This window comes from Larus michahellis, chromosome 3 (genome assembly GCF_964199755.1).
Source record: "Larus michahellis chromosome 3, bLarMic1.1, whole genome shotgun sequence".
Classification (NCBI taxonomy): domain Eukaryota; kingdom Metazoa; phylum Chordata; class Aves; order Charadriiformes; family Laridae; genus Larus; species Larus michahellis.
In genome coordinates, this window is record NC_133898.1 from 40,246,154 (window position 1) to 40,273,078 (window position 26,925).

At 40.2% G+C, this 26,925-nt stretch overlaps 1 protein-coding gene across 2 annotated transcripts in view; it reads right to left on the reverse strand.

The window, feature by feature from the left end:
- The window catches only part of RASGRP3 (RAS guanyl releasing protein 3), a 49,282-nt gene that overhangs the window by 12,778 nt on the left and 9,579 nt on the right, over nucleotides 1-26,925 (reverse strand). Inside the window, exons 3-11 of one of the 2 annotated variants that reach the window (XM_074579844.1) lie at nucleotides 18,961-19,151; nucleotides 17,351-17,448; nucleotides 16,641-16,708; nucleotides 15,296-15,427; nucleotides 13,868-14,015; nucleotides 11,038-11,211; nucleotides 10,517-10,633; nucleotides 9,950-10,225; nucleotides 3,270-3,347 (exon numbers count right to left, since the gene is read on the reverse strand). In XM_074579844.1, coding sequence (XP_074435945.1) covers nucleotides 3,270-3,347; nucleotides 9,950-10,225; nucleotides 10,517-10,633; nucleotides 11,038-11,211; nucleotides 13,868-14,015; nucleotides 15,296-15,427; nucleotides 16,641-16,708; nucleotides 17,351-17,448; nucleotides 18,961-19,030 — 1,161 coding nt within the window. In that variant the 5' untranslated portion in view covers nucleotides 19,031-19,151. Of the gene's footprint in view, nucleotides 1-3,269; nucleotides 3,348-9,949; nucleotides 10,226-10,516; nucleotides 10,634-11,037; nucleotides 11,212-13,867; nucleotides 14,016-15,295; nucleotides 15,428-16,640; nucleotides 16,709-17,350; nucleotides 17,449-18,960; nucleotides 19,152-26,925 lie in introns of those variants that run through there. The other variant, XM_074579842.1, reaches the window with a different exon arrangement.

Genomic DNA, 26,925 nt, shown 5'->3' on the forward strand with positions numbered 1-26,925 from the left:
ACACCACCATGGTACTTTGGGAGAAGCTCTGGCATGCAGCTCAGTTTGTTCAAGTGGAAAATATAGGACAAACCTGAACACAGTTTCAGGTAAAGCTTCAAACACCACCAGGCAGCATGACAAATGCTGCAAGGCGTACTGGCCTTCTGCATCTACCACTGGACATCCAGCAGGTGAAGGAGTGTCAAGCATAAAAAATTCAGCATGGTTTGGATCAGAAGGGAGATGACCCACAACCTCAGAAGGCTAACGATTAGCTGATGAGCAAGAAATCTGGGTCCCATCTGTCTCCCTGTTAATTGGTGTGAGTTAAGAGCGAGATCATTAAGCCATTTAAAAATGTTACAGTTATTATTGTGTATAACAAAGGTATTATAGACTTTGACAGTGAGATGAAAAATGGTCACAAGGTCATAGTCTACCATGTTTGGTAGGGGAAAAAAAGAGCTGCTTTACTTATTTGGCTTTTCCTTATTCAGTTGTCAGAACAGATTTTATCAGTTCCTCAATGGCTCCTGACTCATCACACAAACCTGCACAGGTAAGTTTAAGGAAGAAAAAAATCCCTATATCCACAGAATTCAATTCCAAAAGGAAATGCAGTGAACCTGGACATCCAGCTCTATATGCCAAAAGCACTTACAGAATTTTTTAATCCTAAACTTAATGACACCACACTGTGATGGACCAACATGCTGGCAATGTTTTTTGCTCTAAAAATATGCAGAAACGCAACAGCCTTTTAAAGACATCATGTTACATGATAACATGTCATTATTGTGATGTTCTCTGTGGTCAGAGAAGAAATTTGACGTGTTTCTTCTCTTAAGAAATTCTTAAAGGGAGTCAAAGTATCAGTATCAAAGTGTCAGAGAGGTGCTAGACTACCAAGTCCTCACAGAGAGCTTTTTACCTCCCGATGGTCTATGTGCACAATGGCGGAAAGAGACTGAAGCCACTGGAGCATTCCTCTTTTTGTCTGGGCTATTTAATTTGAAGCCTCACTCAATTTTTATGTTTTTTGACAAGTTGTAGGGAAAACTTCATGTTACTGGCTACTAGTGAAAGGGAAATGTTGGTTCCTCTTATTTCACTCATAGACTCATATGAACGATCATAATTTTATTTATGTATTTCAAATTCACGCTATGAGGAAAGGTACTAACCAGTGTCCAGAGACTACCCAGCTGAATTTATTGAACATTCAGAAACACTGTATCTGGTCATGCTGTTTGTGATTCAGCCTTTATCTCCTGTCTGTTTCGTCAGCACAGGGATAATGGTGTCATAGATTTAAAAAGCATTTTCACACCAATGCAAACATCTGCGTATTTTGGCACTGAAATAAATTCTACTCAGCAGCAAAAATCCTATGTAAGCATGTCTTCAGTGGCATAACTGCATCAGGCAAAGTTGTATGCTAGCCAACAGCTGTACTAGTAAAATCCCCCAACAAGAAAATCACTAAGGAGCAGGGAACAGCAGGACAGCTTGTCAGGGAGATGCTATGCTGCAACTGGCGGTCGGTCTTCAGGTTTTCTTTAGGCTGCTACACTGACTGAAGGGTCTCTTCCCAGTTTAGCAGAATGACAGTCTTGCTCAAGTCCCAGTTGACAGCAGGCTCATACGCTAACAGATCACCTCCACTTTTGCCTCAAAAACAACTGCAGCGGCCTGAGGCACTTCCTCTGCAGTGCACCTGCACAGGAGTTGTACCCGTACAACAATAAATCAAGGAGCAGTTGGAATGATATAACTACGCTGTCATGTTGCCTGCGACAAATTTTTTCCATGTACAAAAGCTCTACAGATTCTTTCCCCTCTAAAATATCTTGTGTGCTTTGGCGCTCCGTCAAAGAGACGTATGCTTCAAATAGTCCGGCTTCTGTCGATTCAGCTGCAGCTTTCTACCTGTCAGGGTGCTGCAGCGGCTCAGTGTCACTGGTTATTCATTGATCGTCATGCAGAAGTCTCCCACAATTGCTGGGTACTGCTAAAGTTCACAGCACTGTTTATATTGCTTTTGTCCCTCTTAAAGCTCAGGCTGGAGATCAAAGCAGCAACCTGATAATTTCCCTCATTTACGGCAGCTGCCCATTGGTCCTTCCACAACACAGAGCTGTAACAATTCAGCTTTGCTGGCAGTAATGGGAGCAAGAGGGAGCCAGAATGACTGTGATAAATGGGAACTGTTATGGTCAAATCGCATCCACCAAGGACTGGAGACTCAGTAATGAAATTCCAGGTGTTCAAACTGGGTTTGTGTTGACTATGGAAATTCAATAGTTTCCCTACTATTGCTAACCATCCACCACTAAAAGCACACACATATAGTCCTCAAACTGGCCTCCAAGTGTGATAAACTATCTTAAAACTCAGAAAAGCACTATACTTGGGAATTAAGTTCTTCTTCTTCCTTGTTTGCTTTTAAAAATACTCCAAAAATGTAAAAAGCACTGCAATGAATCACCTCAAACTCCTGGACTCTGCCCTCACACCCTGCTAAGCATTTCCAGCCACCCTTAGTTTCTGCTGGTGTCAGACTTGAGAGGGCACAGCTTGAGGGCTGAAAGAATCACACGCTGGATATGACAGGTAATAAGGACATTAACGCACTGATGAAGTGCTCAGAGGGAAGAGCAATCCCCAGACTTTGGCAGCAGAAGAGAGAGTAATGCTTTAAATGAAATTCAACCATTAATTAGGAGACTTATCTGCACCCTCAGTCTTGCAAAGCGTAACGAAAAATGCATCAATGCAGCATTATCTTTAGTTGCACATACTAACAAAAAAAGTAATATCTATCTAGAGGTGTTTAAAGATTGCTTGAGAGCCCAAGATACAGCCAATTCTATATAAGCAAACAGTTTAAAACACTACAGCAAACATTGTGGCTTTCCTAAAACAAATCTTTGGACTCAGTGTTATTTTAAATAACTGCACCAGCATCCAGAAAATGAAGTAATGGTCAGGCAATAGATAATTAATATAAACTTACAAAGGGTATCTTCACATAAAGCAGAACTTGTTTTCCATGACTTGAAGAGATTTTGTTGAAAATTAATAATGAATTCTGGCACGTTTCACTATTTACTTCTCCCAACATATACTAAAACCTTTAAATAGTGACTGTGTACAAGCACACACAAACACTAAAACGCTTTATGTGAATATGAATAAGGAAACACATTAACTGTCATTTAAAAGTGTAATCAGCTGCATGCAGACAAAATAAGCAGTATGTCAAAATGCAGTAACAGATGACCTACAGATTTGGAGTTCCTTGGTTCCAGCACCAGCGAGAGCTTGTAGATATCATCCTCAGTGTGATAGAGGTCCAGGGACAGCTATGTGTAAGAAAGAGAAAAAAAAAAACAGTAATGTTTATTAGTCTGGGTTGGTTATGACAGGTTTGTTAGCAGAAATATACCTCCCACTGAAACTAAACAAAAAGTTTTGCTATTCAGAGCTCAGGATACACACCAAAGCTGCTTGCAGCTTTTTCACAGAGCTAACGTAACCCATGGTGGTGAGCACACATTGCTGTTCACGCCTGTCCTGATCCGAGCAGGCGCTGCCACAGCCTGCGCCCCAACACGTCAAGCAAGAGGGGCTGCATGCTGACCTTCTCCAAAAGGGGACATTGGCACCAAAGACCACCCTTATGCAAAACGCTTTCTTACAGTGGTTCAACGGTCATGACAGGTCTCAGAGAAAGAACCTGGCGAATACAAAAACTGCAGGGAAGAAGTTGTAAAGGCCAGGCTAGAAGTACTTCGGATTGTGCTCAGGTCAAATTTTGCTGCTGAAGAAGGGTCAGAGTACTGGAGCTCTTCTACAGAGACCAGGCCGTGCAGCAAAAGCCCCTCTGGAAAGCCCTGGGCAGCAGCTGAACAATGACACAGGCCCAGGAGGGACAGGCCAGATTTGGCACTGCTGTTGATGCAGCAAAGTGCTCCATGAAGAGCAATCCCGGTTACTTTAGCTCAGCTTGGCCTGCTGCCGACCCCCTCTCACCATGTAAGGCAAATTCCCTTTCAGCTTCTGTTTTTAGATAAATTAAAGGTTTTTATTGCATGTTCTCATTCTTTTCCCTCGAGGATTTATTGAGGAAAAAAGAAGGGCCACAAATATGCTTAAAGTAAAGTAAAATGAATTTGTTTGGTTTTACTTCGGCAGCTGTGGTCTTGCGCTGATGCAGGACTGCAGTAAATTCCTCCTCGCTTGGAGTGATGAAGGAGAAAAGTAATCGACACTGTGGCTAATGTTTTGCAATGAGAGGAAACGAACATTGCGTGCTTCCTGTGATCACATCCCTGCATTAAATGGCTTTGGAGTAATTGACGTGATTTGAAGTTATCATCTACCTTGCAAATCCCCAGATAAGCTAAGATTGAGTTAAAAGGATGTTTCCCAGCAGGCAGATAGAATTACTACTGACTAAATGACTGTGATAGAAGGTTATTTTTAGAGACCCTGAAGTGCTGGATTAGTAACAAGCAGGACCAGCGACACCGTACTGCAGAACCACCTCTAGGAACCACCTTCTTTTAGGCAGGATTTTGTGCGAGGAGTAAGACAGGAGTTGTGCCCTTTCCCAAGGCAGGTACACATCCCAGAGCGAACACATCGCTTTAGAGATGTCTGGATTTTGCATTATTCTTTTTGTCTAGCTGTAACATTATGTTGATTTTTTTTTTTTTTTTTTTTTGCGCTTTGTAATTTGGTTATGGGCACCAGTGAAAGCCTGAGCATCCTGCAGGTTCCTTCACCCAGCCGGCATGCTGCTGTCACAGGGGAATGTAAGGACCTGTCCTAAAGATAATGTAGACCCAGTAACTGCTCTAACAAATATCGCTCATGTACTTAGTCATTCAGTGAGTGTATTCTTAGGTTCCTGGGTGGTATAAAATAAGCAGAACTCAGTTGGAGCAAATGATATTATCAGCTCAGGCTGGGATAGACAGAATTGCTAGTTCAAAAGGCCTTGCCCCTTTCCTACTAAAGAGCAGTTTTCTCAGCAGGCCGGACGAGCAGGGTGTGGATTTTGGTGTGGAAATGCATTAATATGAGCAAATTTGTTTCTCCCCCTGCCTGAATTATCTGACCTTATCATAAGCAGCAATTATAACTTCATTAGACACAATGTGTAAGTGCACAGTGGACAAGTAATTGTCTAATATAGAAGTTGCACGCACTAGCAAAAAAGTTACAAGCATGATGACTATGCAATTATATAAGCTCTCATTTTATATTTTATTTACAATATTGTTCTGATGAATAAAGTGTAATCAGAGTTTTCCTAGGACAGTCTTTACAGCGGGTGGCAGTTTCCATTGTAATTCGACTTTCATTGCTGTCCTATTTTTACAAGCAATTTTGTGGCGATGGAAGAGGGCGGAGGAGGGATTAAAAAGGCATGGCTTTTTGTTTTTTGTAAGTGGAACTTACTGAACACAAGTTAGGGAGGGTGCCTTTCAATTTGGTTGTTTAGATATTTCTCATTCTCTTCACTAGACTGTAAAAATGACTGGGACTTTCCAGTCATTTGCATATATTCTCAGAACAGGTTAGATAAATAGCTGTTAAGACCTAAAAATAGTGGGGGAAAAATGGTGGCACCGAATAAGTTCTAATGAAGTTAGTACAAATACACTGTAGACTAGTTGAGAGACTGAGATCTTCTTCCAGTCCACAGAAAGTGATGAAAAATTTACCACAGGCTTTTGTTCATGTTGTGAAATAAAAACAATGTGGAAATACTGCACAGCAGGTAAGGAAACCCCTTAAGCATCCTTACCAAATGTAAGTTTTCTAACGATGGAAGTGTCATTAGAACTGTTATTCCTCTCTGGTGCACTGCCAATCTTGCGCTCAAGTCCTCTTTTACTGCTGCTTCTTAGCTGCAGGTTTCGGCTGTCAGGGACTGGTACAGAACCGGGTACGGAGTCAGTGGAGATGGAGCAAGTGTGGCCAACAATGGAGGAAAGGAGAAACCACACAGACTAAGAGCAAGCATGCTCTAAGATGCGAGTCCATCATCGTGTAACACACTCTGGCTCACTGGCAGCTGAGTTGCGGCACCCGTTTACTTCTCTTGCCCACATAACTCAGTACCATTTACACATGACAAGGGAGGACCTACCTCACTAGAGCTCCCTCTCAGCTTTTGCAGTCTCCTGTGCTGGTAAGCCTGGCACTTGTCTCACTGGCCTCCACACAACAAACCTTTGCCTTATTTGTGTCATTTTAACCTCCATGCTCAACATAGGCTTCTTTCAGCTGTTTGTTCACAGCTAAAATTCTGTGAGCTAGCAGCTGATTTTTTATGCTGACAATAGGATATGGGGGGGAAGCAGACTTCTAAGTTTGTGTGCAGACATCTAAAGCAAGAGAGAGCCTAGTTTTCCACAATGCTGATCATTCAGCAGCTACCACTGAAGCCAAAGAGATTTAAATTCTCTTGTTCCCCATTCACCCTTTAGGTCTATATGCACAATAGCACCTGAAAAATGCCCATAGAAACCTTGACCAAGTGGCCTGAAGTTTACTACCAAGCCCTTGCCTCAGCTTTTAAGCTAGCTCTCACTTCATAGCTCTTAACACAGGCTCCCCAAACATCACCATTTCCAAAACACTTGAAAGGTACCAGCTCCCCTTGAGCGGATAGTCATCCACCACTGACGAAAAGACAGCCCAGGGCAAATTCCCACACGACCACTTAGTCCGTGAAATACCCATTTTATCTTTTTATGCAAGCTGTTGGACTAGCAAACCAGCACCCAGTGATTTACTTGTCAAGCAAGCACAGGCCAGGCTGTTAGCACTTGCTAAATGTGGTGTAAAAGGCAATACTGCAAGAGATGGAGGCCAGGCAAGAGATTTACACATTGCTTATCAGGTCAAAACACCTACTAAAAGCCTGCCTGGATAGAAGCAGCTTAATGGGAAAACAGCAGAATTGAACAAACAGTTGGGTCAGCAGATTCACACGGAAATGAAAAGCACTAAAGCACTCTATGCGTTTATACAGGCTTACTAGTTTTGAAAGGGAGTTTCTCTAAGTAAGTTAAAGAGAAAAAAATTTACAGTTTACATTAGAGAGGGAAGACCTAGCAATATATAGAATAGTTATTTCTTCAGGCTCTGAAAACTGAGGATGACTTTGGCAGCAAGGGAGGCTAAATCTGCTAAAAGACCATTTGCACATAGCAAGGTCAAGTATTTTTAGTCAGTTCTTGTCAGCTTTGGGTTGCAATCCTAGCTTTCTTCTCCTCTTTCTCTGACCCCAGAAAGTTTAAACTTTCTTATTAACAAAAAGATTGACAAAAACATTTCACCTATTATATAAGTTCATTATTACTGCTTAAGAGACCACTGTAAAAAAAAAAAGTACCTTAATGTATTCATACGTACAAATCAGGATAAAACCTACATACTGGAAGAAAAGTGAGAATACTCATAATATCATGAGATGTACCAAAACTCAGGTCCAGGAACCTTTTGTAGAAATTTGATTTCATCCTTTCCAGGAGTCACCATCTTAAATCAAAACTCTCACACTGTCAAACCTACTTGACTCACAGCTATACTTCCAGTGACTACTATGAAGACAGAATTACCCTCAAAAGGTTTTAGGATACCTACAGCTGTCTACATCAGATACGTGTGGCTGTCTCCATCATTACTGAAAGGTATCACCATGGAATCATGCTAGCAGGTACAAAGCAGCGCAAGTTAATTTTAACCCATGATCAGGTCTGGAATCAACATTGCAGCATGCGGCTCCATTTACTTACAATCAGATTGGCTCAACTGTAACCAAAATCAACACAGTTATATTAGGAATTAACACATCAGAGCATTGTAAGCAAAAAAGTACTTGTTACATACGCAATTACTTCTCCTGATAAATGAAATATACTGTATGATATATAGTAGATATAAATAAAATCTGTATGATTTTGCTAAAAACAAATGAAACAAGCAAAATATAAAAAAAAATTTTAAAATGCAATGATGGCAATGAACCTGCAAGGTCTTAGAAAAATTTGAAGCTTTATGCTCCTTTTGGAAAACAGGCTGTCACACAAAAGAGAGAACAGCAGCTAATGAAAATGTCAGCAGGGGTTCAGCTTCCATGTCTCACTTCACATTGTCTAATTTCTGCCCTTTGGCGCTCAGTTTCTTATTGCTCAGTTCTCTAAAACCTGAGGTTCCACTTCCCCCTACTCACAGCCAAGCTTGAAAGAAACTATGAACCTTCAGAAATAAGCAAGGGAGGGAAAGACTGGCATGAAATAAGAAGGTATCTCTTAATCCCTACGAAACCAAAGCAAGGTAATAAATAGCTGCCTTTATAGTCTAATATTTTAATTAAGTGGGTGTTACAGTGGGCGATACACAGTCCCTTCTACTTCCTGTCCCACTAACCATGCATTAGGACTTGTTCCCAGATTGCTCCATACAAAGTGCAACAGGAGAAGGTTTTCCTGTTCTCCCAAACTTCCCCATTCCTCATTACAATGAAGCCACAGGTATATCCACACTGTCTTGGTTGCTCCAAACTCAGGCTCATATTTGTCAGCCTCTGCAGTGGAAACTCCTGTACCTGATCGGTCCCAGCATAAATCCACCACAAAGTACAATCTCTGCAAACTACAGTCTAGAGATGCACATTTTTGAGCATTTTGAAGTAAAGCATAAAAGGAAAAAATCCAAAGCTCCTGCCCGATAGCCCTCCAGTTTAGGCATTTATGTAGAATGAGCTAGGTAATGAGGGTCACCTCAAGTCTGTTACCTGACTGAGGAAAAGCTGAAATTTGGTTCCCACCTCCCCAGGGAGTAAATTTGGAGAAGCTCATGCTATCCAACAAAATAAACACTGCAAAAATCTTGAAACCTGCCCCAGTTACACACGGACCTTGCTCACGTCTAAGTTTATTTTTTAAAGAATTCCACTAATTTAAGGAGAGCAACGAGATTCTCTTTCAGTCTGGATTAGAGATCTGAAAGACAAAGTCAAATGACAAGAACAGAAACAGCATAAAATGATTACAGGTTAATAGAACCCTTTACCTAACGTGAAATTTTTAATTGTTCAGGTCATGGGCAATAACAATGCTGCAGTTAAGATCAGTGCTAAAATGACTACATTTCAACAGAAACAGGATTTGGCCTGATGGCTCAGGCTCCGCGCTTCAGTATGTTTTGAAATACAGTGTAGTATTTATTAAAATGACAGTCATTTTCTACATATCAAAAAGGGGACCCAAGATTAATTCCTTTTAGCATTGTCAGTTACAACTTTTTTTTAAAAAATGTTTTATTCAGTCTTTTTGAAATCTCACTTCCCTTTGGTTTGAAATGGGACATTCAAATCTGCATCTGTAATTTGTGTGTGCAAGTTTCAAACCTCCCCAAATGTAGCCACTGCCAAGGGGGAAGGGGAGGGGAAAGAGCAGGGATTGCAGGGGCTTTAACACCATTCAAGAGCATTTTTATTTACTGGATAGAAAGAGTACTGTGTTGTACACGAAGCACAGGGGAGCAAGAACAGAGCGATGGCCAAGTTGGAATTTCACTTGTGTGTCCATGTCAAGTCACCCGATCTTTGCACAGGAGACATAGGTCTCAATTCCATGTAGTCAGAACTTAGTTTTTACTTCTCCTAACGCAACTACAGACCTCCTTCTGTCTTCCTTAAAATAATTAATTGATAACAATCCTGTTGCTGCTTCCAGCCATCACATACTACAGTAATGGAACTCTCTTTGACTTCATTCACATCTCATGTGAACTTATTTCTGTTTTCTATTCTCTCCCTTTTCTTTTACAAAACTGGGATAACAATGTGCACTTACGTCACTTACCTCTTTAAATATGAACATTCCTACTGACATTCAACATCTGAATAACTGAAGTGAATTGAAATAAGCTCAATACTTACGGTTAGCAGGTTAATTAAATCCATATTAGGCTCTAAATGATGAGAGGCAGTTTGCAGGGAAACCAGTTCACTCAAGGTGATGGAAAGCTGCTGCATTTTCACTATGTTAACCTTGTTCTCATCTATCCAGTCAGGAAAAATGACATGGACAGCAATCAAGTCTTTCAAATGAACTCCTAAAATAGGAATTTTGAAGCCAACACAGTCAGCAAAAGCCTTGCGGTAGTTGCAGTAATTTCCATTGGAAGAAACCAGCTCTGTCATTTCGTTCCAGTCCTACAAATAGCCAGAGAAACAAGTCTCTGTGAAAGCATTCATAGCATTTCCTTAATCTGTTTTAAACGAGCACAACTCATGTCAGGGTGTCGACAGTGTTAATTTCCTCTCTGGCACAGGGAATCAAGCAGAGGATCTCCGTGAGCTGATCCTTCTCCACCAAAGTGCCTTTTAGGATGACCTGCCATGATGCAAGTATTGTGCTGGTAAGACACCTGCACTGCAGAACCCACCAGACCTCAAAAAGGTGATATTCTGCTCAATATGTCTATATTCTGGAGTCTACCATACCTTTGTGACTTCTGAAGACAGATGAGAATGAGTTTCTTTCAGGCGAGAAATAGAGCTGTGGCTTAGACCTCCCACAACTGCCATCAGCGTGTTGAAGTTTTGGAGGTGAAGGAGCTTCTGCAGGAGAGATTGATCATGCATAATTGAAAATCAAGGAAATACATGTGGCAGCTATCCAGTGTCACACATGACAAGTGAAAGGACAATCTATCACTGCTAAAGCAGAAATCACTAAACCAGGGAACATAACAGAAGGGTTCAGCAATTAGCTGAGTTCCACAAGAAACACTCAATAGTGACAGTTGTCAACCAGAATGCAACAAAGAAAAATTATTTTATAGTTATGTCTGCTAGTTAAAAAATGCAGACATACCACACCTGACCAAATAACCTGCAGCGACGCTGAACAGGCTATTCACTGAGGAAACAGCACAAAGGGAATCCAGTCCAGTTGTTCACTGCAATCCCTATTTGTATTATTGCTTTATACTGGAGGAAAAAGACTCATATGCTAGACTTACCTGTGCAACATTGATAAACTTTGTGATTACTTCTGCCCTTTGCTGGGGTGTTGGTTTGCTGAGAACCATGAGCTGGACCCATTTGGAGATGCCATTAAATAAAGCAATAGATCTCTCCAAAGTAGGATTGTTCTCCAAGCAGCCATGGATCACATAGCTTTGGTAGTCTGTGAACTAACAGAGGAAAGGCATCTTCAGTAAAATGGTGGACAACTTAAGAATCAAATTAAGGCTTTGATCATTTTTTCCTTTTAAAGTTCCTCTTGTTTAGAAAGTAACCAAGACTCAGGGTCAGCAGACCCTGCTGCACATTAGTTCTTTCTTAAAAGCTGGTTGTTGATGGTGGGGTTTTTTATTACTTGCATGTTAACTTAAAACTTTAGTGTTTGTGTGTCAGGTAATACAGCAGCATGTATGATGAGCATGGAATCATCTTTCCCATAATTTACTCAACACTTTTAAGATTTTGTTCTGTGAAATTTGACTTGACATCCTCATGGCATAATACTCTATAGGAATTACCTAGTGATACAAGCAAGAAGCACATAAATAAGAGCTTTCATTCCATTCCGATATCCTGACCAACTCCGTTGTTGATGTAAAGAGGGAAACCTTTGCCCCATGGAAATCAATAGGAGCTCTGTCACCCTTCAGAGGAGCTGGAACTGCATCTGAAGAAGTTACCTATGCACCCATTTTCTTCCTCCTATGTCAAAAAAATTCTGTAGCACAAGGAGCTACTTCTGCTAGATCTTACTTCTTTTTATATTATTGTTCAGTCCCTCTGTGTTCATGGACATAGTTCTACATGGGAGATCTACTGCTCCCAAGAATTAGATTTCCCTAAGTGTTTCGAAACATTTTTCAGCTGTCCCTTTAAGACAGATTTTCAGAAGCTTATGACATAATTTTAGCTTGTGCAGGGAGTTGATAGCAATGCCAGCCAACACAGGTTTCTTGACCTTAGCTGATCAAAAATTGCCTGCTAGAAGGCCATATAAGGTGCTTAGAGGTGCTGTAAGAGCACCTGCTCTTACACAGCAAATGCTCATCTCAGAGCTGCAGATAAACAGTATCTCAGTGTTCAGATACTCTTAAATGTTTTCTATTATAGTTAACACTATCTTTCCTTCTCCCCTACATTTTTTAAAATCGGTAAAACCAAAGACAGGATTCAGACTAATCGTATTTTACAGTTACATAGCTTTGAGATAACACTTTTGTCTTCCTTGCAAGAATAAGCGGCACTCTTACATTTCTGAACAGTTTACAGCAAATCACCTGGGCTCATTGACATTTCCAAATAAATGCTGGTTGTTTCTCTGTAGCAGTTCTCAATTATTCTTTAAATTAGATTACTGATACTGGGCTTGTCTTTCAACATCTATGTTTTGAGGTATGCCCTTCACTTTATTTCCTGGAAATGTACTATTCTTACAACTTTTTGGTTACCAGTCTCATATAAACAAGCAACACATCTTTCAAAGCCCTTCATTGCATTACAGGATAGTATAAGATTAATTTACTCTAATCGGTTGCAGAGAAACATCTGAGATATAGCAAAATTCAAGTCAAAGAATTAACAGACAAATTAGAAACAGCAAGGAAAAAAGAAAATTCATTGCAGGTCTGAGTTTTCTTTCTGGAATTCACAGAGGAATTAAAATATATCTGAAGTCTAGTTAGAAATCCATCCCTTTTTTCTTGTCCTTCCCTCCTTCTTTGAGGTTAGCATTGCACAGAACACAGTAGGGTGTTTTCCCATGATTTGAAGTCGAGTAATAAGCCTTTGAACGTTATTAAATGACGTCAAAAGTGATTCTATTTAGACTGGTCTCAGCTCCTCATTGATCTATTTTTCCTTCCTCTCTTGAAACAAACAAAAAACCCCTCAAATATTTTTCTTCGTTTTGGAGTTTGGTTTTTTTCGTGCTCCTAAACACTTTAAAAAAAGTCTCATTTTTTTGCTGACGAGAACTTGTCATCTTGAGAACTTACTGCTTCCATTTGCCACTGGATACAGTGGCATCATGTGGCCTTTTCATATGGATATTTGCCATCAGAAGTCAGCCTTTCTTTTGGCATTTGGGTTATTCATATGTTTTCCTTTAGCTTCTACTTTCATTTTCATCTCTTGTTCATGTACAATCCTGTGTGAAAAGAAGCAACTGTATCTGAATTTTCCTCAGTGCCAAAATGGGAGAATGAGGAAAGAGAAGTTGTGCTATCTCTGTTCTTGCAGTTTTCCAAGATCCAACTGGCTAAGTCCCTGAGGAACATAATCTATCTCAGAGATGACCCAGCTTGGGGCAGGGTGTTGGCTTAGAGGCCTCCTGAGATCCCTTCCAACCTGGATAATCTTCTAATCCTAAATTGGCAAATGAAAGGACAGTTTCTGAAGAAGTGGTTGGGTGTGAACGGAGACTACAGAAGGACTATATATATATATTTCAGTCTCTTCAAAAATTATTCATTGCAAAGACCCTGAAAAGTAATTAACTAATTTCCTCAGAGGAAAAAAAAACCACCTGAAGATTTTAAACAATAATATTAGTTTAATCAATTGCTGCAACACTTGGCTGCAGTAGCTTTTAGCAGAAATTTTTGCCCAGAATTTCTCCACAAAATTAACTTCTGTCACTAAAAGCATCAGTCATAAAAAAGATTAAGGAAGCACTGGTGCAGCCATGGCTGTGTATATCATATGAAGGATTATAAAGATTTACTACACTGAAATGTCGAGGGAAAAAAAGTCATAAATGTTAAACCCGGTGAACACTCTTTAAGGACAGGCTCCTAATTGCAAGTGACAAAGTTGTAGGCTTCTTACAGAAATTCTCCTAAAAGATTTATGCTCCAGAAAAGTGAGATGTTCAGCTAGCTCAATGGGCTCCAGATGGTCAAACAGCAGGCAGGCTTTTCCTTTCTTGGAAATCCTCTTCCTCTGCGTAACTCGTCTCATCCAGTCATAGGAAGGACTGCAACAGAAAATAGGTACAATTCTCATTTCCGCTTGGGTACATGTGAGTGTAGCAAACGGTTTGCACACATAGTATAAAATTACCAAGAGACAGATCATGAGTTTTCTGATCTGTGACATCCAGCACATAACAAACACTCAGAGCAAGACCCATTCAGGTGCATAACATAAGAGTTTCAGACATGCTACTGCAAATGATAAATCATAGCAGTTTTCTATCAGAACAAAAGGACAACGTACTCTTCTCTACGAATTAGGAAGCCATAACTAAAAAATACCTTGGGAATACATGAAAAACAGGTCACAGGAAATTCTGATGCTGAATAAAAAGACACTTGAATAACATCAAGGATTAATTTTTACTCTCTAAGACCATGGTTCCGTGAAATAATGGAACAGCAGAAACAGTCAAACAGCTAACAAAGCAGTAAGAAGTGGGTGGACAAAAAGGTAAATCATTTGCTTGCAAGCAACGGAATGATTCCTACCCGTATACTGTAAAAGCACTTCAGAGAGCAGAAAGAGGTTGCAAACAAGATATTAAAGTGAAGATTTAAGAGACAATATTCCTGTTATTTCGCTGGTACTGTTCTTGCAGGAAGTCTTGCAACCTTCATTGAGATAAGTAGTGCTGTCCTTCTCAGTTACTATGACATTTTTAAATAAGGAAAAGTCACTATGCATATGCCATTTTTAAAAATAAAAATCTACGGTATCAGGTGAGATACAAGAGCCTGTCTGGTGATCTTTAAAAGGTAACTTTTGTTTCAGCGTGTCAAGGAAAAAGCAGTGTAATCATTTTGATGCAATAAAACTACAAATGTGAATGCTAAGATTCTCCAGTTAAATCACAGAAAAGAAATCCACAGAAACCCATTAGAAAAATATAACAGGTTACTGATGAGAGAACAAAAAGCTTCCCTGAGAAAATGCAAGATTTACACAACATGCCAGTCACTGCATTGCTTGTCATTCTGTATGAAAAATCATAGGAAAAAATAATATTAATCACTTAATTGACACTAGTTTTGTCAGGAAAATTATTTCTTTCCTGTTTATATTAAACACTTACATACGTAAGTGTTTAATAAGAGATAAGAGTATTCTCTTTACTGTGTACTACAAATTTTGAGCAACTTCACAAGACAATATAATCTTTTTATATTTCCTTTTTTGCTCTCTCAAGATCAAGATGGTCCTTAATATTTTTATATTTTGCACAGAACTAGAATTCTATTGTTACAGAGAGAGACAGGTCGAAGCTCATAACATCCTTACATGCTGGAGATATCAATGAGATGAATGTGATCCTCATATCCGAGCTGGCTGGCTACTTCTCGAAACTCTTCAGTCAAACGAATCAAACCAAGATCCAAGTTAAACTCCGCGGGAAATTCCAAAATCCAGTATCTGAAATCCACAGACAGCAGCTCAGAAATGGCCAGGGATTCAGGTGTAACATTTAGTCGCTACATATATATATTCACATTTTATTCAACGGGACTTATAAATATTTCAGACACAGTTGCTTTTGGGCAAAGAGGGTGGACTACCCCAACTTGTTGCTGCTATGATTATCTGTGACACTGAAGTGGGAAAACCCACTTTATCATATAATTTCCTTTGGTTAACTCACCACAGCACAACACAGCAGCATTCTATTGAAACGCGAAATTGAAGCGATGCCTCAGGTGACACACAGAAAAGGCACACACAGGTGTCCTGTCTTACACTGCCTGGGACACCCAAATGGCACTTGCACTTATCCCTTGTCCAAGCGAGACACTTTGTCTGCTCAGAAAAGATTTTTCAATGAAAATGAAAATGTGAATTTGGGTGGCAGTTCTACCACATAACCGTGTAAATGAGATGTCTCCTCTGCTGTTTAAGGGGGTTTAGAAAAGGCTTTATCAAGGGGGTATAGAAAACGCTTTATCAGTCCTGCTTTCAACAACCCCCGTTGCCTTTCTTCACAGTCCCACTTAGCCCAGAGGAAGGAGGAAAAAACATTTGTTTGAGGGAAGCAGGTTATATCATGTTAACTTAAAAATTCATGCTTTCTCTTTTACGGAGAAATGTTGCTACGCGAGCACAGCCTAACACAAGAAAGCTTCCCCATAGAAACAAGGTCAGAGACAGTCGGTGCAAGGAGCAGAACACACCCGACCTGCAATAGCTTTGGCATCACTAACACACTCCTGTCGTCATACATTATGTAGGGATTGTGTGAACTGAAGCCGACAGCCCAGAGACAATCTTCCTCTACCACACCAGATTACATCTTGAAGCAAACTGTCTCTCCTCTGTGTGGCACTGAACTAGTCTCACTCCAAGAGGTGTCACACTCAAACACCAAGTAAATCATAGCACAAGTTTTCAATCAGCTTTTTAGCTCAATGCAGCTAAATATCTTAAAGGCTGGATGGCTCAACTTAAACAATTGTTTTCAAAGCACAGAAATGCACTCTTCACTATGGACTGGAGATCAAGTTAAAGAAAAAAAAAGAAAAGAAAAGCTTTATATTTCCATGGTTTAGTTTTAACCTTTACAAAAAAGAAATTCCATTGACAGTATTCACAGGAGCATAAAACCAAAATGCTAGAGGACCAGAAGCATGCTTACCTCATGAAATAGCAGATTTTTAATCTGAATTCATTGCAGTTCTCCCCATTGGCATCTCTATATGTAGGCTAGTTAAAGAAAGTTTTGTGCACCTTGATGCAGTAATGTTGTTTTTATCCACGGAAGACTCTGACACTAGACCAGCTGAATGAGAAACAGTATCAAACTTTTCTTCTAGAGATAACGACAGTACACTCTGATATTTTATTCACTTTCACAGCATCTCAGGACACACAGACTGTTTCCTGCCTGTCGCTTTGTTTTTTGCCCAAGCAAAAATGTCTCTATTATACTATTCTGAATATTCTGCTGAGCAGTTTCTTGCCAGCTCTACCTAACCAAATATAATACTTCTGATTACTGAGTTATTTAAGTGGTATAGATGACATGTAGGCACTTAGCTACCACTGAAAGCCCATGCTAGTCCAAGGCCAGCTGGCCATTACACGTTTGACAAATTATCTTGCTAATATATTTCCATTTATTCAAAGTTAATTCAAAGTATGCCTCAGCAAATTTGTGCACATGGAAAATGTCCACACCCAATAGCAGAAAGAAACTCAAAGACTTCCACCTTTTAGGCTGAAAATCTCACCCCCAAACCTTGTTTGTCACTAATTAATTGACACATTTTTACATGCAGTCACAGAAACAATCTGCTTTTGACATTTTAATGTCAATTTGCAGGACTTCCTGAAAGGATATGTGGCCAGAAGCTTGCCAGCCAGCTCTGTGGAAGGCAGATACCACCGGTGCATTAAAAGAAAGGTTCTTGGCAAATGGCTGGAGCACCGATTTCCTTTGTCATCTGCAAAAGAGAAACAACTGAGTTAACCACATTATTTGTGAACAGAGAGGAGCTTTTATTCTTCAAGTGGAGTCAGAGGGAAAGGATCAAAAGTGGAAATATTGGGTCATTATCTACCAAACATGTAGGAAACAAACAAAAGAGTACAAATGTTCCTTTAGTGATAACTACTGCTAAATTGTATTGATAGGTAAAAAATAAATAATCGGCGTAGGTAACAGGCCCTAGCTATTATGGACAGCACTATGCTAAACGTTATACTTTTACGTTATACAGTTATACTAGACTGCCACTAATCCAAAGAACCAATCCGAAATTAGCCCACCAAAATGGTGGGGAGATTATTTATGCACAACCACTTCTGATATTTCTTTTATTGCAGCTTTATAGCTGTATGTTGACAATTAGATTGTTAAAAAAGGGATCTGCTTCAAAGAATTCAATATTTTGTGCCAAGGGCCCCATCTCCAGCTGCTGTACAGACCCTTGTGTCTTTGCAATGTAGCCACTGAAACTGCAGCCACTGAAACTGCATTCCCTGGCAGGCTGTCTGACCACCAGTGTTCCTCAACATCTGCAATCTACACTATTCTGTCTGTTACTCCTTTAAAGGACAGTAGTCGATATGCATCTATGAAACAGGAATGACGCATGGACTACACTTGTCAAGAGTGTACACAAGGAAGAGAGGCATGACTTCCAACAGACAACATATATATGGGCTCTGCTACCTCTCATTAGGCATTTAGAACCACAGGTTTGATGGAGGTTTACAAACATGGATATATGAGGATGCACTATGCTCAGTAGCAAGATCTTCCCCTCTAATTATTTAATCTCTCTCATCTTTAGATACTTGTTTCTCTCCACATGGGGAAAAAACCCCAAAACTCAAATTCAAATCAAAAGTTGTCCTGCATTTGAAGAGAATCTAAATGTAGCTTTGTGAATTAAGGTCCCATTTCAAAGCATTTAAGCCCACCCATGAACTCATCTGACCTCAATGTGACAAATGTCATGATTAATGCTGTTATGGATCAAGGTCTATTTCATCACTTCTCTCCCTCAGACCTGGTACATCACATTTTAATAGGAGTAAAAAGATTACATGAGCCTTAAGTCATCTTATTGCCAATTATTGCACAATGATTTGGAAAACCTTTCAAAAAAATAACTGGTCAGAAAGGCAGCTGTGTAACCACTCAAGACAAAGATCAATGCCAGAAATAACTCCTTGAAAAATTCAAATAAACAATTCTCTTGGTGAAGGCCAGCACTTTAAAAACGACTATACCCTCCATTATGCATCATCTGTATTAAGAAAATTTAATACAGTGTGCATATGATTAAAATTCTGGCCTGTGTGATTCTGTGTCAAAAGGAAACATGGAAAATTTTACAGAACAGAAATGTTGTTTGCCAGGGGAAAGACTGGCTAAATCAAAGAACAGCAGGGGTTATATTACAAGATGAATTTCAAGAACAGCTAAGTAACATATTGAAAAAGCGTACCAAACATTTCAATACAAGCATTCAAAAGCTCATCTAATGCTGCAGCCTTCCCAAGATTGTTTGACCCCATTGTCCTTTAATCGTTGTCAAAAAATAAGAGACATTTTCACCAAGTAGAAGGATGCTTCTTCAGTTGCACAGCTTTTTCACTTTATCGTTGGTTGCATTCCCAGCTGGACTTCAAGGAAAATCTGAAGAAAGTAAAAGAAATCATAATTATATGATTATATGGAAGACTTATCAGGATGCAATGTTTACAGTTCAACTCATCTTTTCTATAAACTGTTTTTTCCCAACATGATACAAAGCTCATGAAAGACTGCCGTAAGATTTCCCTACGTTCCAGCTTGTGTTTTCAAGTGTTGTCCAACTGTTTGTCCCCTAGCACAAAATAAACCCATAGCAAGGGTCATAGAACAGAAACCAGATGGTAAATGAGGGCATGTATGTACAATGACGCACATTTTGTTCAGGTCATTTTATTTACACTTGATAAGTCACTTTTTGTTAATAACCCTGCTTTTATGTTTTTAAGCATAACCATTTTTTTTCCCCTAATGTTACCAGTTCATGTAATGGTCTTAATTGGAACAGACTCCATAAAATGTTTAATGAAGTTGATAGCAAACATTAAACTAGGAGGCGATTTTTCAAAGAACCTTAGTATCAGTCCCTACAGCTTTTTAAAATAAATCTTCCCACGGTAGCTGAACATTCACAGAAAGCTGAACACACACACAGAAACTTCTAAATTGTACCATACATCTACTGTGCATTTAAGTACCAACTATGCATTTACCTGAAAGATGCACAAAATACTGTTACAAATTTTCAGAATTAATTTTACAGGTTTTATTTAAAGAAGAGAAGAAATCAGTATTTTATGGTTTATCTGTGACTAAGCTCCACCATGACCTGACCATAATAAGTGTTTGAAATGTGGCAAACAGTTACAAAGTACATCCAGCAACTTTTCTAGAAAAAAAAACAAAAACAGAGAGTAGAGCTAAAACAGTCCTTAAAGCAAAACAATGCAGGAATTTGGGAAATTTCTTTTCCGAAGTTGTTGCACAAAACAACTTTTTAACGTTGGTCATGCAAAGCACTGATGAACTATATAAATGCTTTAATTCACTCACAAATATCAAGTTGTTCAAACATACCATATCACAGACCTTGTACTGCAAGTTGAGTCCTGGTGGAACTGGCATCCTTCACCCTTTTTACTAACCCACCCTAACCCCCTCCCAAATGCCACTGTTTCAAGGAGTGCTCTGAGCTAGGTCCCTGTGAGCTTGCAGCCCTGCAGACATCACCATAGTCCAGCCACCAGGCAGTGGCAGCTTTGCTGGCCCTGCTGGTGCCACCTCAGCCAGCCAGCTCACACCCATGGCATGGGCAGGTGTGCTGCTTCCTCAGCAATAGGCAGGGCCAATGTATCCTGACACAACTCCCACTTCCCAGAAAGAGGAGAAAACGCTGCTCATTCAGGCTACGTCTGCACTACTGAACTGACCATGTCCAGTCTGGCCCCCAGGTGTTGAGGCCAACTAGAAGAGGTTGGACTCTATCTACATTAGTGAAGTCTCTCAACCTCCCAAACAGAGTTGGCACATGCAAGCTGTTGCTGGCCTATGCTAGCTCCCACCTGCACCTCAGATCCACTTAGAAGACCACTGACTGGTCAGAGACCATCTAGCAGCACATTGCATTGCACCCCAGGGCCTCCTGGAAAGGTGTCCTGCATTGGATACTTCTCTACAGACACAGCTTCAGAGTCTTGAGGGGCTCAAGCTGCTCTAAGCATGCAGCAGTGTTTTGCTTGCAAGACCTTCAAAATATACCATTCAGCCAAAGATGCTATTATTTTTAGATGGGTTCCTACAGCCAGGTTCTTTCTGGTCCCATCCAACAATGGATTTAGACATGACACACTTTTCCCTGAAGCTGAGAGAAGGATGCTGCAGGAAATAAGCACAGCTCGTCGAGCAGGGAGTTTCCACAAGTCAGTGCTCAAGGGATGCTGCAGCAGCCCAGGTCAGCCAACAAGAAATATGAGCAGACCAGTGCGACCATTCAATCCTGCTTTGCCAGTGCCTTCCTCCTAGCCAGAAGGAGGCAACAGTATAAAGGCAGCCATATAGTAATTAACAAGTAATTCTCTGTGTAAAATTGCAGGATGTTTTTTTTAATTATATGACAACTACTTAACTAGTAGATACCTAGATTGTGATGTTACAGTACCATCCCTCCAAAGGGTTTTATTTCCATAATGCTTCTAAAAGAAGAATAAAACATTTCCACTGGAGGAAGAACTGGCTTGCTGGGGCTAAGCCACATACCCACAGCTGAGCCAAAACCTGATATCACATCTCTTGACTGCGGACTCCAACAACCACAACCATTACATCATTATTTGTGTGATTAAGCACCGCTGTTCTACTAGAACAATAAACCTCTTATCTGTATCATGCCGCAATGGTATCCAACCACACCAACACCTCTAGAGATGGACGAGTAAAACACAACTATAAATTTCATCTACATAAATTAAATAAATTGTATTTTGGTAGTCAATGGCTCAACACATGAGAAGCACAAAAAAATCATACCAGTAATAATACATGTATATAATGTATATACATACATGTATAACAATGGGTATATATAAAAGTGTGTAATATATATATAACACATATATATAATACATGTAAAGAATTAAAAACTTTGAAATAAGTGGTTACTATCAAAAAACTGATTGCCAAAGGTGCAGTTGGACTTCCAAATAAAGACAACCTAGAGAATCTCTGACCCCAGGTGCTTCCTAATGTAACTCTGAGACAAGTCATTGCCATCCAGCTGTTTCAGGAGGATTCAGGAAAGCTGGATAAGAAAAACAGAGCTCACACAATGAGATCACATAATGAATGATTGATTGCACACAGTGAAACTAAAAAAAAAAAATACATTTTTGCTTTATAATGGAATTATAAATCCTATCGATTAGGAGGTTAACTGTGGTTAACAGAAGCTATTAAGGACACAGGAGGCACACAATCCTCCACAGCTACCCATTCCCATTTCTTAATCAGGTCTCTTGAAATGACAGACTCCACTATGAGTCCTGCTGGGAACCTGCCACGTGCTGGTAAGGGACTTCAGGGCAATAGTCAGGAACAGGTGAAGGATCGTAGGAAAATGATGAATATAAGCCTTAGTGTTCCCTCAAAGCCTACAGCTTTCCCTAAAGGACCCCTTTCATTTAGGTAATAGATACAACCATAATATTCCTATGAACCAAGTCATGGTATCAGGCACGCCATGCTTTATTTAATGAAATATTACCATTACAGGATGCGTACTTCCTACTTATGGAGAAAGCAGAAAAATCTACAACGATGTGCGCCGAGGGCAGAAGTTTGTGATGGGCTGAACTACAAGACATTGAGTTCCTTCCAAATCTTGCTGTCACCCCGACCACCACATGCCCACAGACAGTTACTTTAAGCTTTCCTTAGCACTCTTCATGCAGTGTAATTGCATTTTGTATTCAACATTTTGTAAGTCTTGAGATGGTGCTATTGTGGACTGTCTTGATAGATGTATTTAAAACAAGTGTGTAGGCTGTGAGCTCCTCAGGCAGATGTGGTCAGGTGTAATACATTAGTTTTTAAAAGAAACAGGATACCCTGCCAGTAGACTTGTGGTCTTATGCAAAAGCACCAAATGGTGTGAACAGAGTGGGCAGCAGGCAGTCAAGTTTTAAATGTTGACTACTGCCATTAGTAAAACCAAAAGACATCACTTTTACTGCTTGAGGCTACTAAGGGGAGGTCCACACCTACAAGTTACAGAAGTTTAACTAATATTAAAATGTCAAGCCAGCACAAATCCCTGTGTGGGCACTCTCACATGGATTTCAAGCAAGTTATATTGGTTACAGGTGCAAGCTAAACCAATAAGTCAGGTTTAAATAGGCTTAAATTTGACATACAGAGTAATATTTATTTAGCTAAATGAAATTTAAACAGCTTTTTAGCCAAGCCAAAGTAAACATATATGTAGCATTTTCCCCATTAATTACAAGTGGGTTATTTTCCTTCTACTTAGGGACAATAAATAGAGCCACACGCAAACAGTTCAACTCTGACACAGAGGCACCTCTATGGGTCTCAGTTTATCCATAAACTTGCCAGAGGCCTGCACACAGGAGACTCATATTCTTTACAAGATTAGGACATTCTTGGGGGTTTAAGTAAGCCAGACCTCCCCTCATCTCCCCCTCCTCCAAGCCTACACAACACATCACAGAACGCTTGCATTAAACAGCTTCCACCTGGCTGCTGGAGAAAGAATGCTAAATGTGAGCAGCTGATCAGGGAAATCGAATCGGTAGCAGTACACAGAAAAAGAAGCCCAGAAGAAATTGAGAGTCTCATGAGAGGTTTTAAGGCTAACTTCCCTTGCTACACCTCCTTCCTGTCTTGCTGGTGTCCAGGGCAAGCTCTTCAGGACAGAGTTCAACTGCTACCCTGTAAATGTAGTGGAGGCTCTCGCAATGAGGTCCTTTTCTTGTCATTAGTCTCCACACGTATTAGTGTAATTACCATAATAAGAATCCCAGCTGGGATACATAATGGCTGCACCTTTGCCTACGCAGGCGCAATTGAGACATCTGTTTGCGCTGAAGTCAACACAGGTCCTAGGCTGGCCAAATGCATGGTTCCTGAAGACTTTCCCCTCCAAGCAGTTAAATATTTCTTGTAGATGGTCAGTACTGGTTTATTTATTACAGGACACACAAGTCAATTTCTAGAAAACTGAGTGAGTGACATATGTTGTCAGATCTCTCCAGTATCTGACACATGCCGAAGCTGTATTAAGCAGGAAAGGGCAGTGATGATGGGCTGTCAGGCAGCCTCATGCCACTGCTTGTCCATGATCTCAACCATCACATGCAGCTGGATGCAGGACGGCACATCTGTCTTACTGATGACGTTTGTCATATGGAGTGAGGACACAGAACAAGGGAGATATTGTGGCAATGCCCCATGAATACAAGATACAAGCCTTGCTGGGGGCATGAGAGGAATGAAAATGAAATAAGAGAGTCTTGGGCTCATCCAATGTGACTCACCAGTATTCATTCACCTTTGCTACACACCTTCAGACAGTAGTTATGCAATAAACAGTTATGCAATAAACCACAGTAACTGTCTGCACCCTATTACTTTGATTCACTCTTTCTGGATCAAAGGGGAACTTCAAAAGACACTAAAAAGAGTGGGATGTCCATGACTCAAAAGGGGAGGGGACGGGGGGGTGGTTAGGTGTACACTACTGGTGGATCGCTAAAGCCAAACCTTGTATTAACAAGGGACACTGCAGAGGGGATGTCAGTGGCTCCACAGCTCTACAGACTCCGCGGGATAAGGTTTCACCTACTCCATTTCATTCGCCTATCCCAAACCAGCGTAATCTCTGTAACACTTAATTCATTGCCAATTAAATAAATATTTAACTGCTGATTTAGGTATTGGGAAGACAAACATCGAAACACCTTTCCTCCCACTTTCCCAGGCTCAGCTTCACTCTAGGCACCTCTCCTTTCCCCTTGTTCTTGCTGGAGGTTGCACCCAGTCCCTTTGGTGAGGCAACGAGCAGCGCAGGAGGTCAGGGTCAGTACACAGCAGTTTCTCTTTGCTGCTTCTTCCTTCTCACTCTTGTCCTGTGCTCCAGCATGTGTCCCCTGTGGGCCACAGTCCCTTCAGAGGTGTACCTTCTCTGGCACGGGCTTATCCACGGGCCACAGGGAAGTACCTGCTCCAACACAGATCACCTCCTCATCTCCTGACCTCGTTATTCCCTCTGTTCTTCCCTCCTCCTCTCCATTACCTGGTTCTCTCTATGTTCCTTCCCCCTCAGCATTTTTCACCTTTTCTTAAATATGTTTTCACAGAGGCGCCGTCAACTCTGCTGATGGGCTCAGCTGTGGTCTGTGACGGGTCCCTTGCAAAGATAGTTGGAAGTGTCTGTGTCTGGCACAGGGCAGCTCCTGGCCTCCTTCCACAGAGGCCATGGCTGCAGCCCCCCTGCTGCCAAAACCTTGTCATTTACATCCAATAGAGCCTCTAAGGGATGAGCATTTGTAGCCTTAGCACAAAAGTATGCAAGTTACAAATTGTCAAAATATATTTCATTATGCTGAATTTTGAGAGAAGAGTCCACTGGGTTAAATATTTACTTTCAGGTCAACACAGGTTACCCAACTAACATAAAACGGTGTTATAAACAATTTCGGGGCCTACACATCTACTCCTCTATAGGAACAGAGGCTAAATGAATAGGACCATAGGTAAGAAACCAAGTGGATACACAGATCCACTCATATACACTACCAAACTATTAGCAGAGCCACATCATGCCTTGTACAAGTTGATAAATCAGCATATGGGGTACAATGCATACTGACCTAAAATAAAAGAGAAGCTTACAGAAATCATGAGGAATGCTAATGGACAGTCACATGACCCAATACTTTCAGTAAGCAGAAAGTCACTTGATTAAGGCTTGAGCTGCTTAGACAGAGTTTTGTTTAGCATTCTTATCTCTTTCTGTGAAATATAAACAAGATGATTTCTGAGATAACAGAAAAAACCACCATGTTTCCTCACTTATAACCCCCCTAAAATAATGGATAACTTGCTAACTGGATTTGTAAAAACAACAAAGCTTTCATTCTCAATTGCAGTTCTAGAATTTTATGGAACTGGTTATCTACCATACTTCAGCTTTGTCCCATCCACTTCTATATTTGTTTCCTCAATTTACCGTGTTGGCATTTGCCTCTGTAACGGCAACTCCAGGTAATAATGGCAGTAAAATCTGAACATACATCCTTGAGTTATTCCATGTACCATGATGATGATATCTTAGTTCCACTTTCCATGGGTCAAGGCATCACAATTGCCCAGAATGCATCAAGTTAAAAGGAAGACCTGAAGGAAGACCTTCCTTTGTCATCAAAAAGAGGAAAACTTTCAGCCATGCTCTTCAGCAGATTTGTTGCAAAAACTGTTTTGCTATTCCCAGTAAAGCAAAAATAAAGTTGCAAATATCAGACATTTGATTAACGTGTATGACACCAGGGGACGCAGCTTTTCTGATAATCTTTGCTCTTCAGACATGTTAGAGATCTCCAACACCAAAGTACAACCCAGCCAGGAGAGGACAGCTAAAAGCAATGAGAGTTCACAAACTCTAACACAATCTTTTTTCAGAAACCAAATCAATACACTGTCAATACATCTTACAAGTTATACTACTGCCTGTAAGCCTCCAGAGAAACTCTTGGCAGCTACTTCTGCTATTCACAGAGTTGCGTACAGCTCTTTACAGTCTTTCATGAATAAGTCTGTTTTGTTAACCTAGTCACACAGGTCAAGTCAGAGCCAAAAAACACCTTATCAGCATATATTCTTGACTGGTTACACTGTTGCATGCCTTTAATGAGATTGGACCAGCCCAAAAAAACCCATTTTTTTTTAGTTATTTTAAAAAACATATTGGGAAATAATCAATCCTTCAGTTCTGAAAGACAAAGACAAAGTACACTTATTATCATATATCTACTACAAAATATTTTAATATTTTATTATTATTTATCTTTGCCAGCTATATTCTCTTAAAGCCAAGCTAGAAAAACCACACTTATTAATTAGATTACTAAGAAATCCTAGGCCCTACTTACCTAGACCTTCTGATATGTTCAGCTATATTTTCCCCCACAAAGCTTACTTTATCTAATTTTTAACTAAGCCAAAATTCTTCTATAGTAGCATAGTCCCTGGGTAGTGTCTTTTCTGAAGCTGTTAAATCCTTCCAAGAGTTATGACAGTTTTAAGAGTCAGCACTGCTTTCAGTTTCACACCACTTCTTAAGCAATTTTAAGGCAAAGAGGAACCA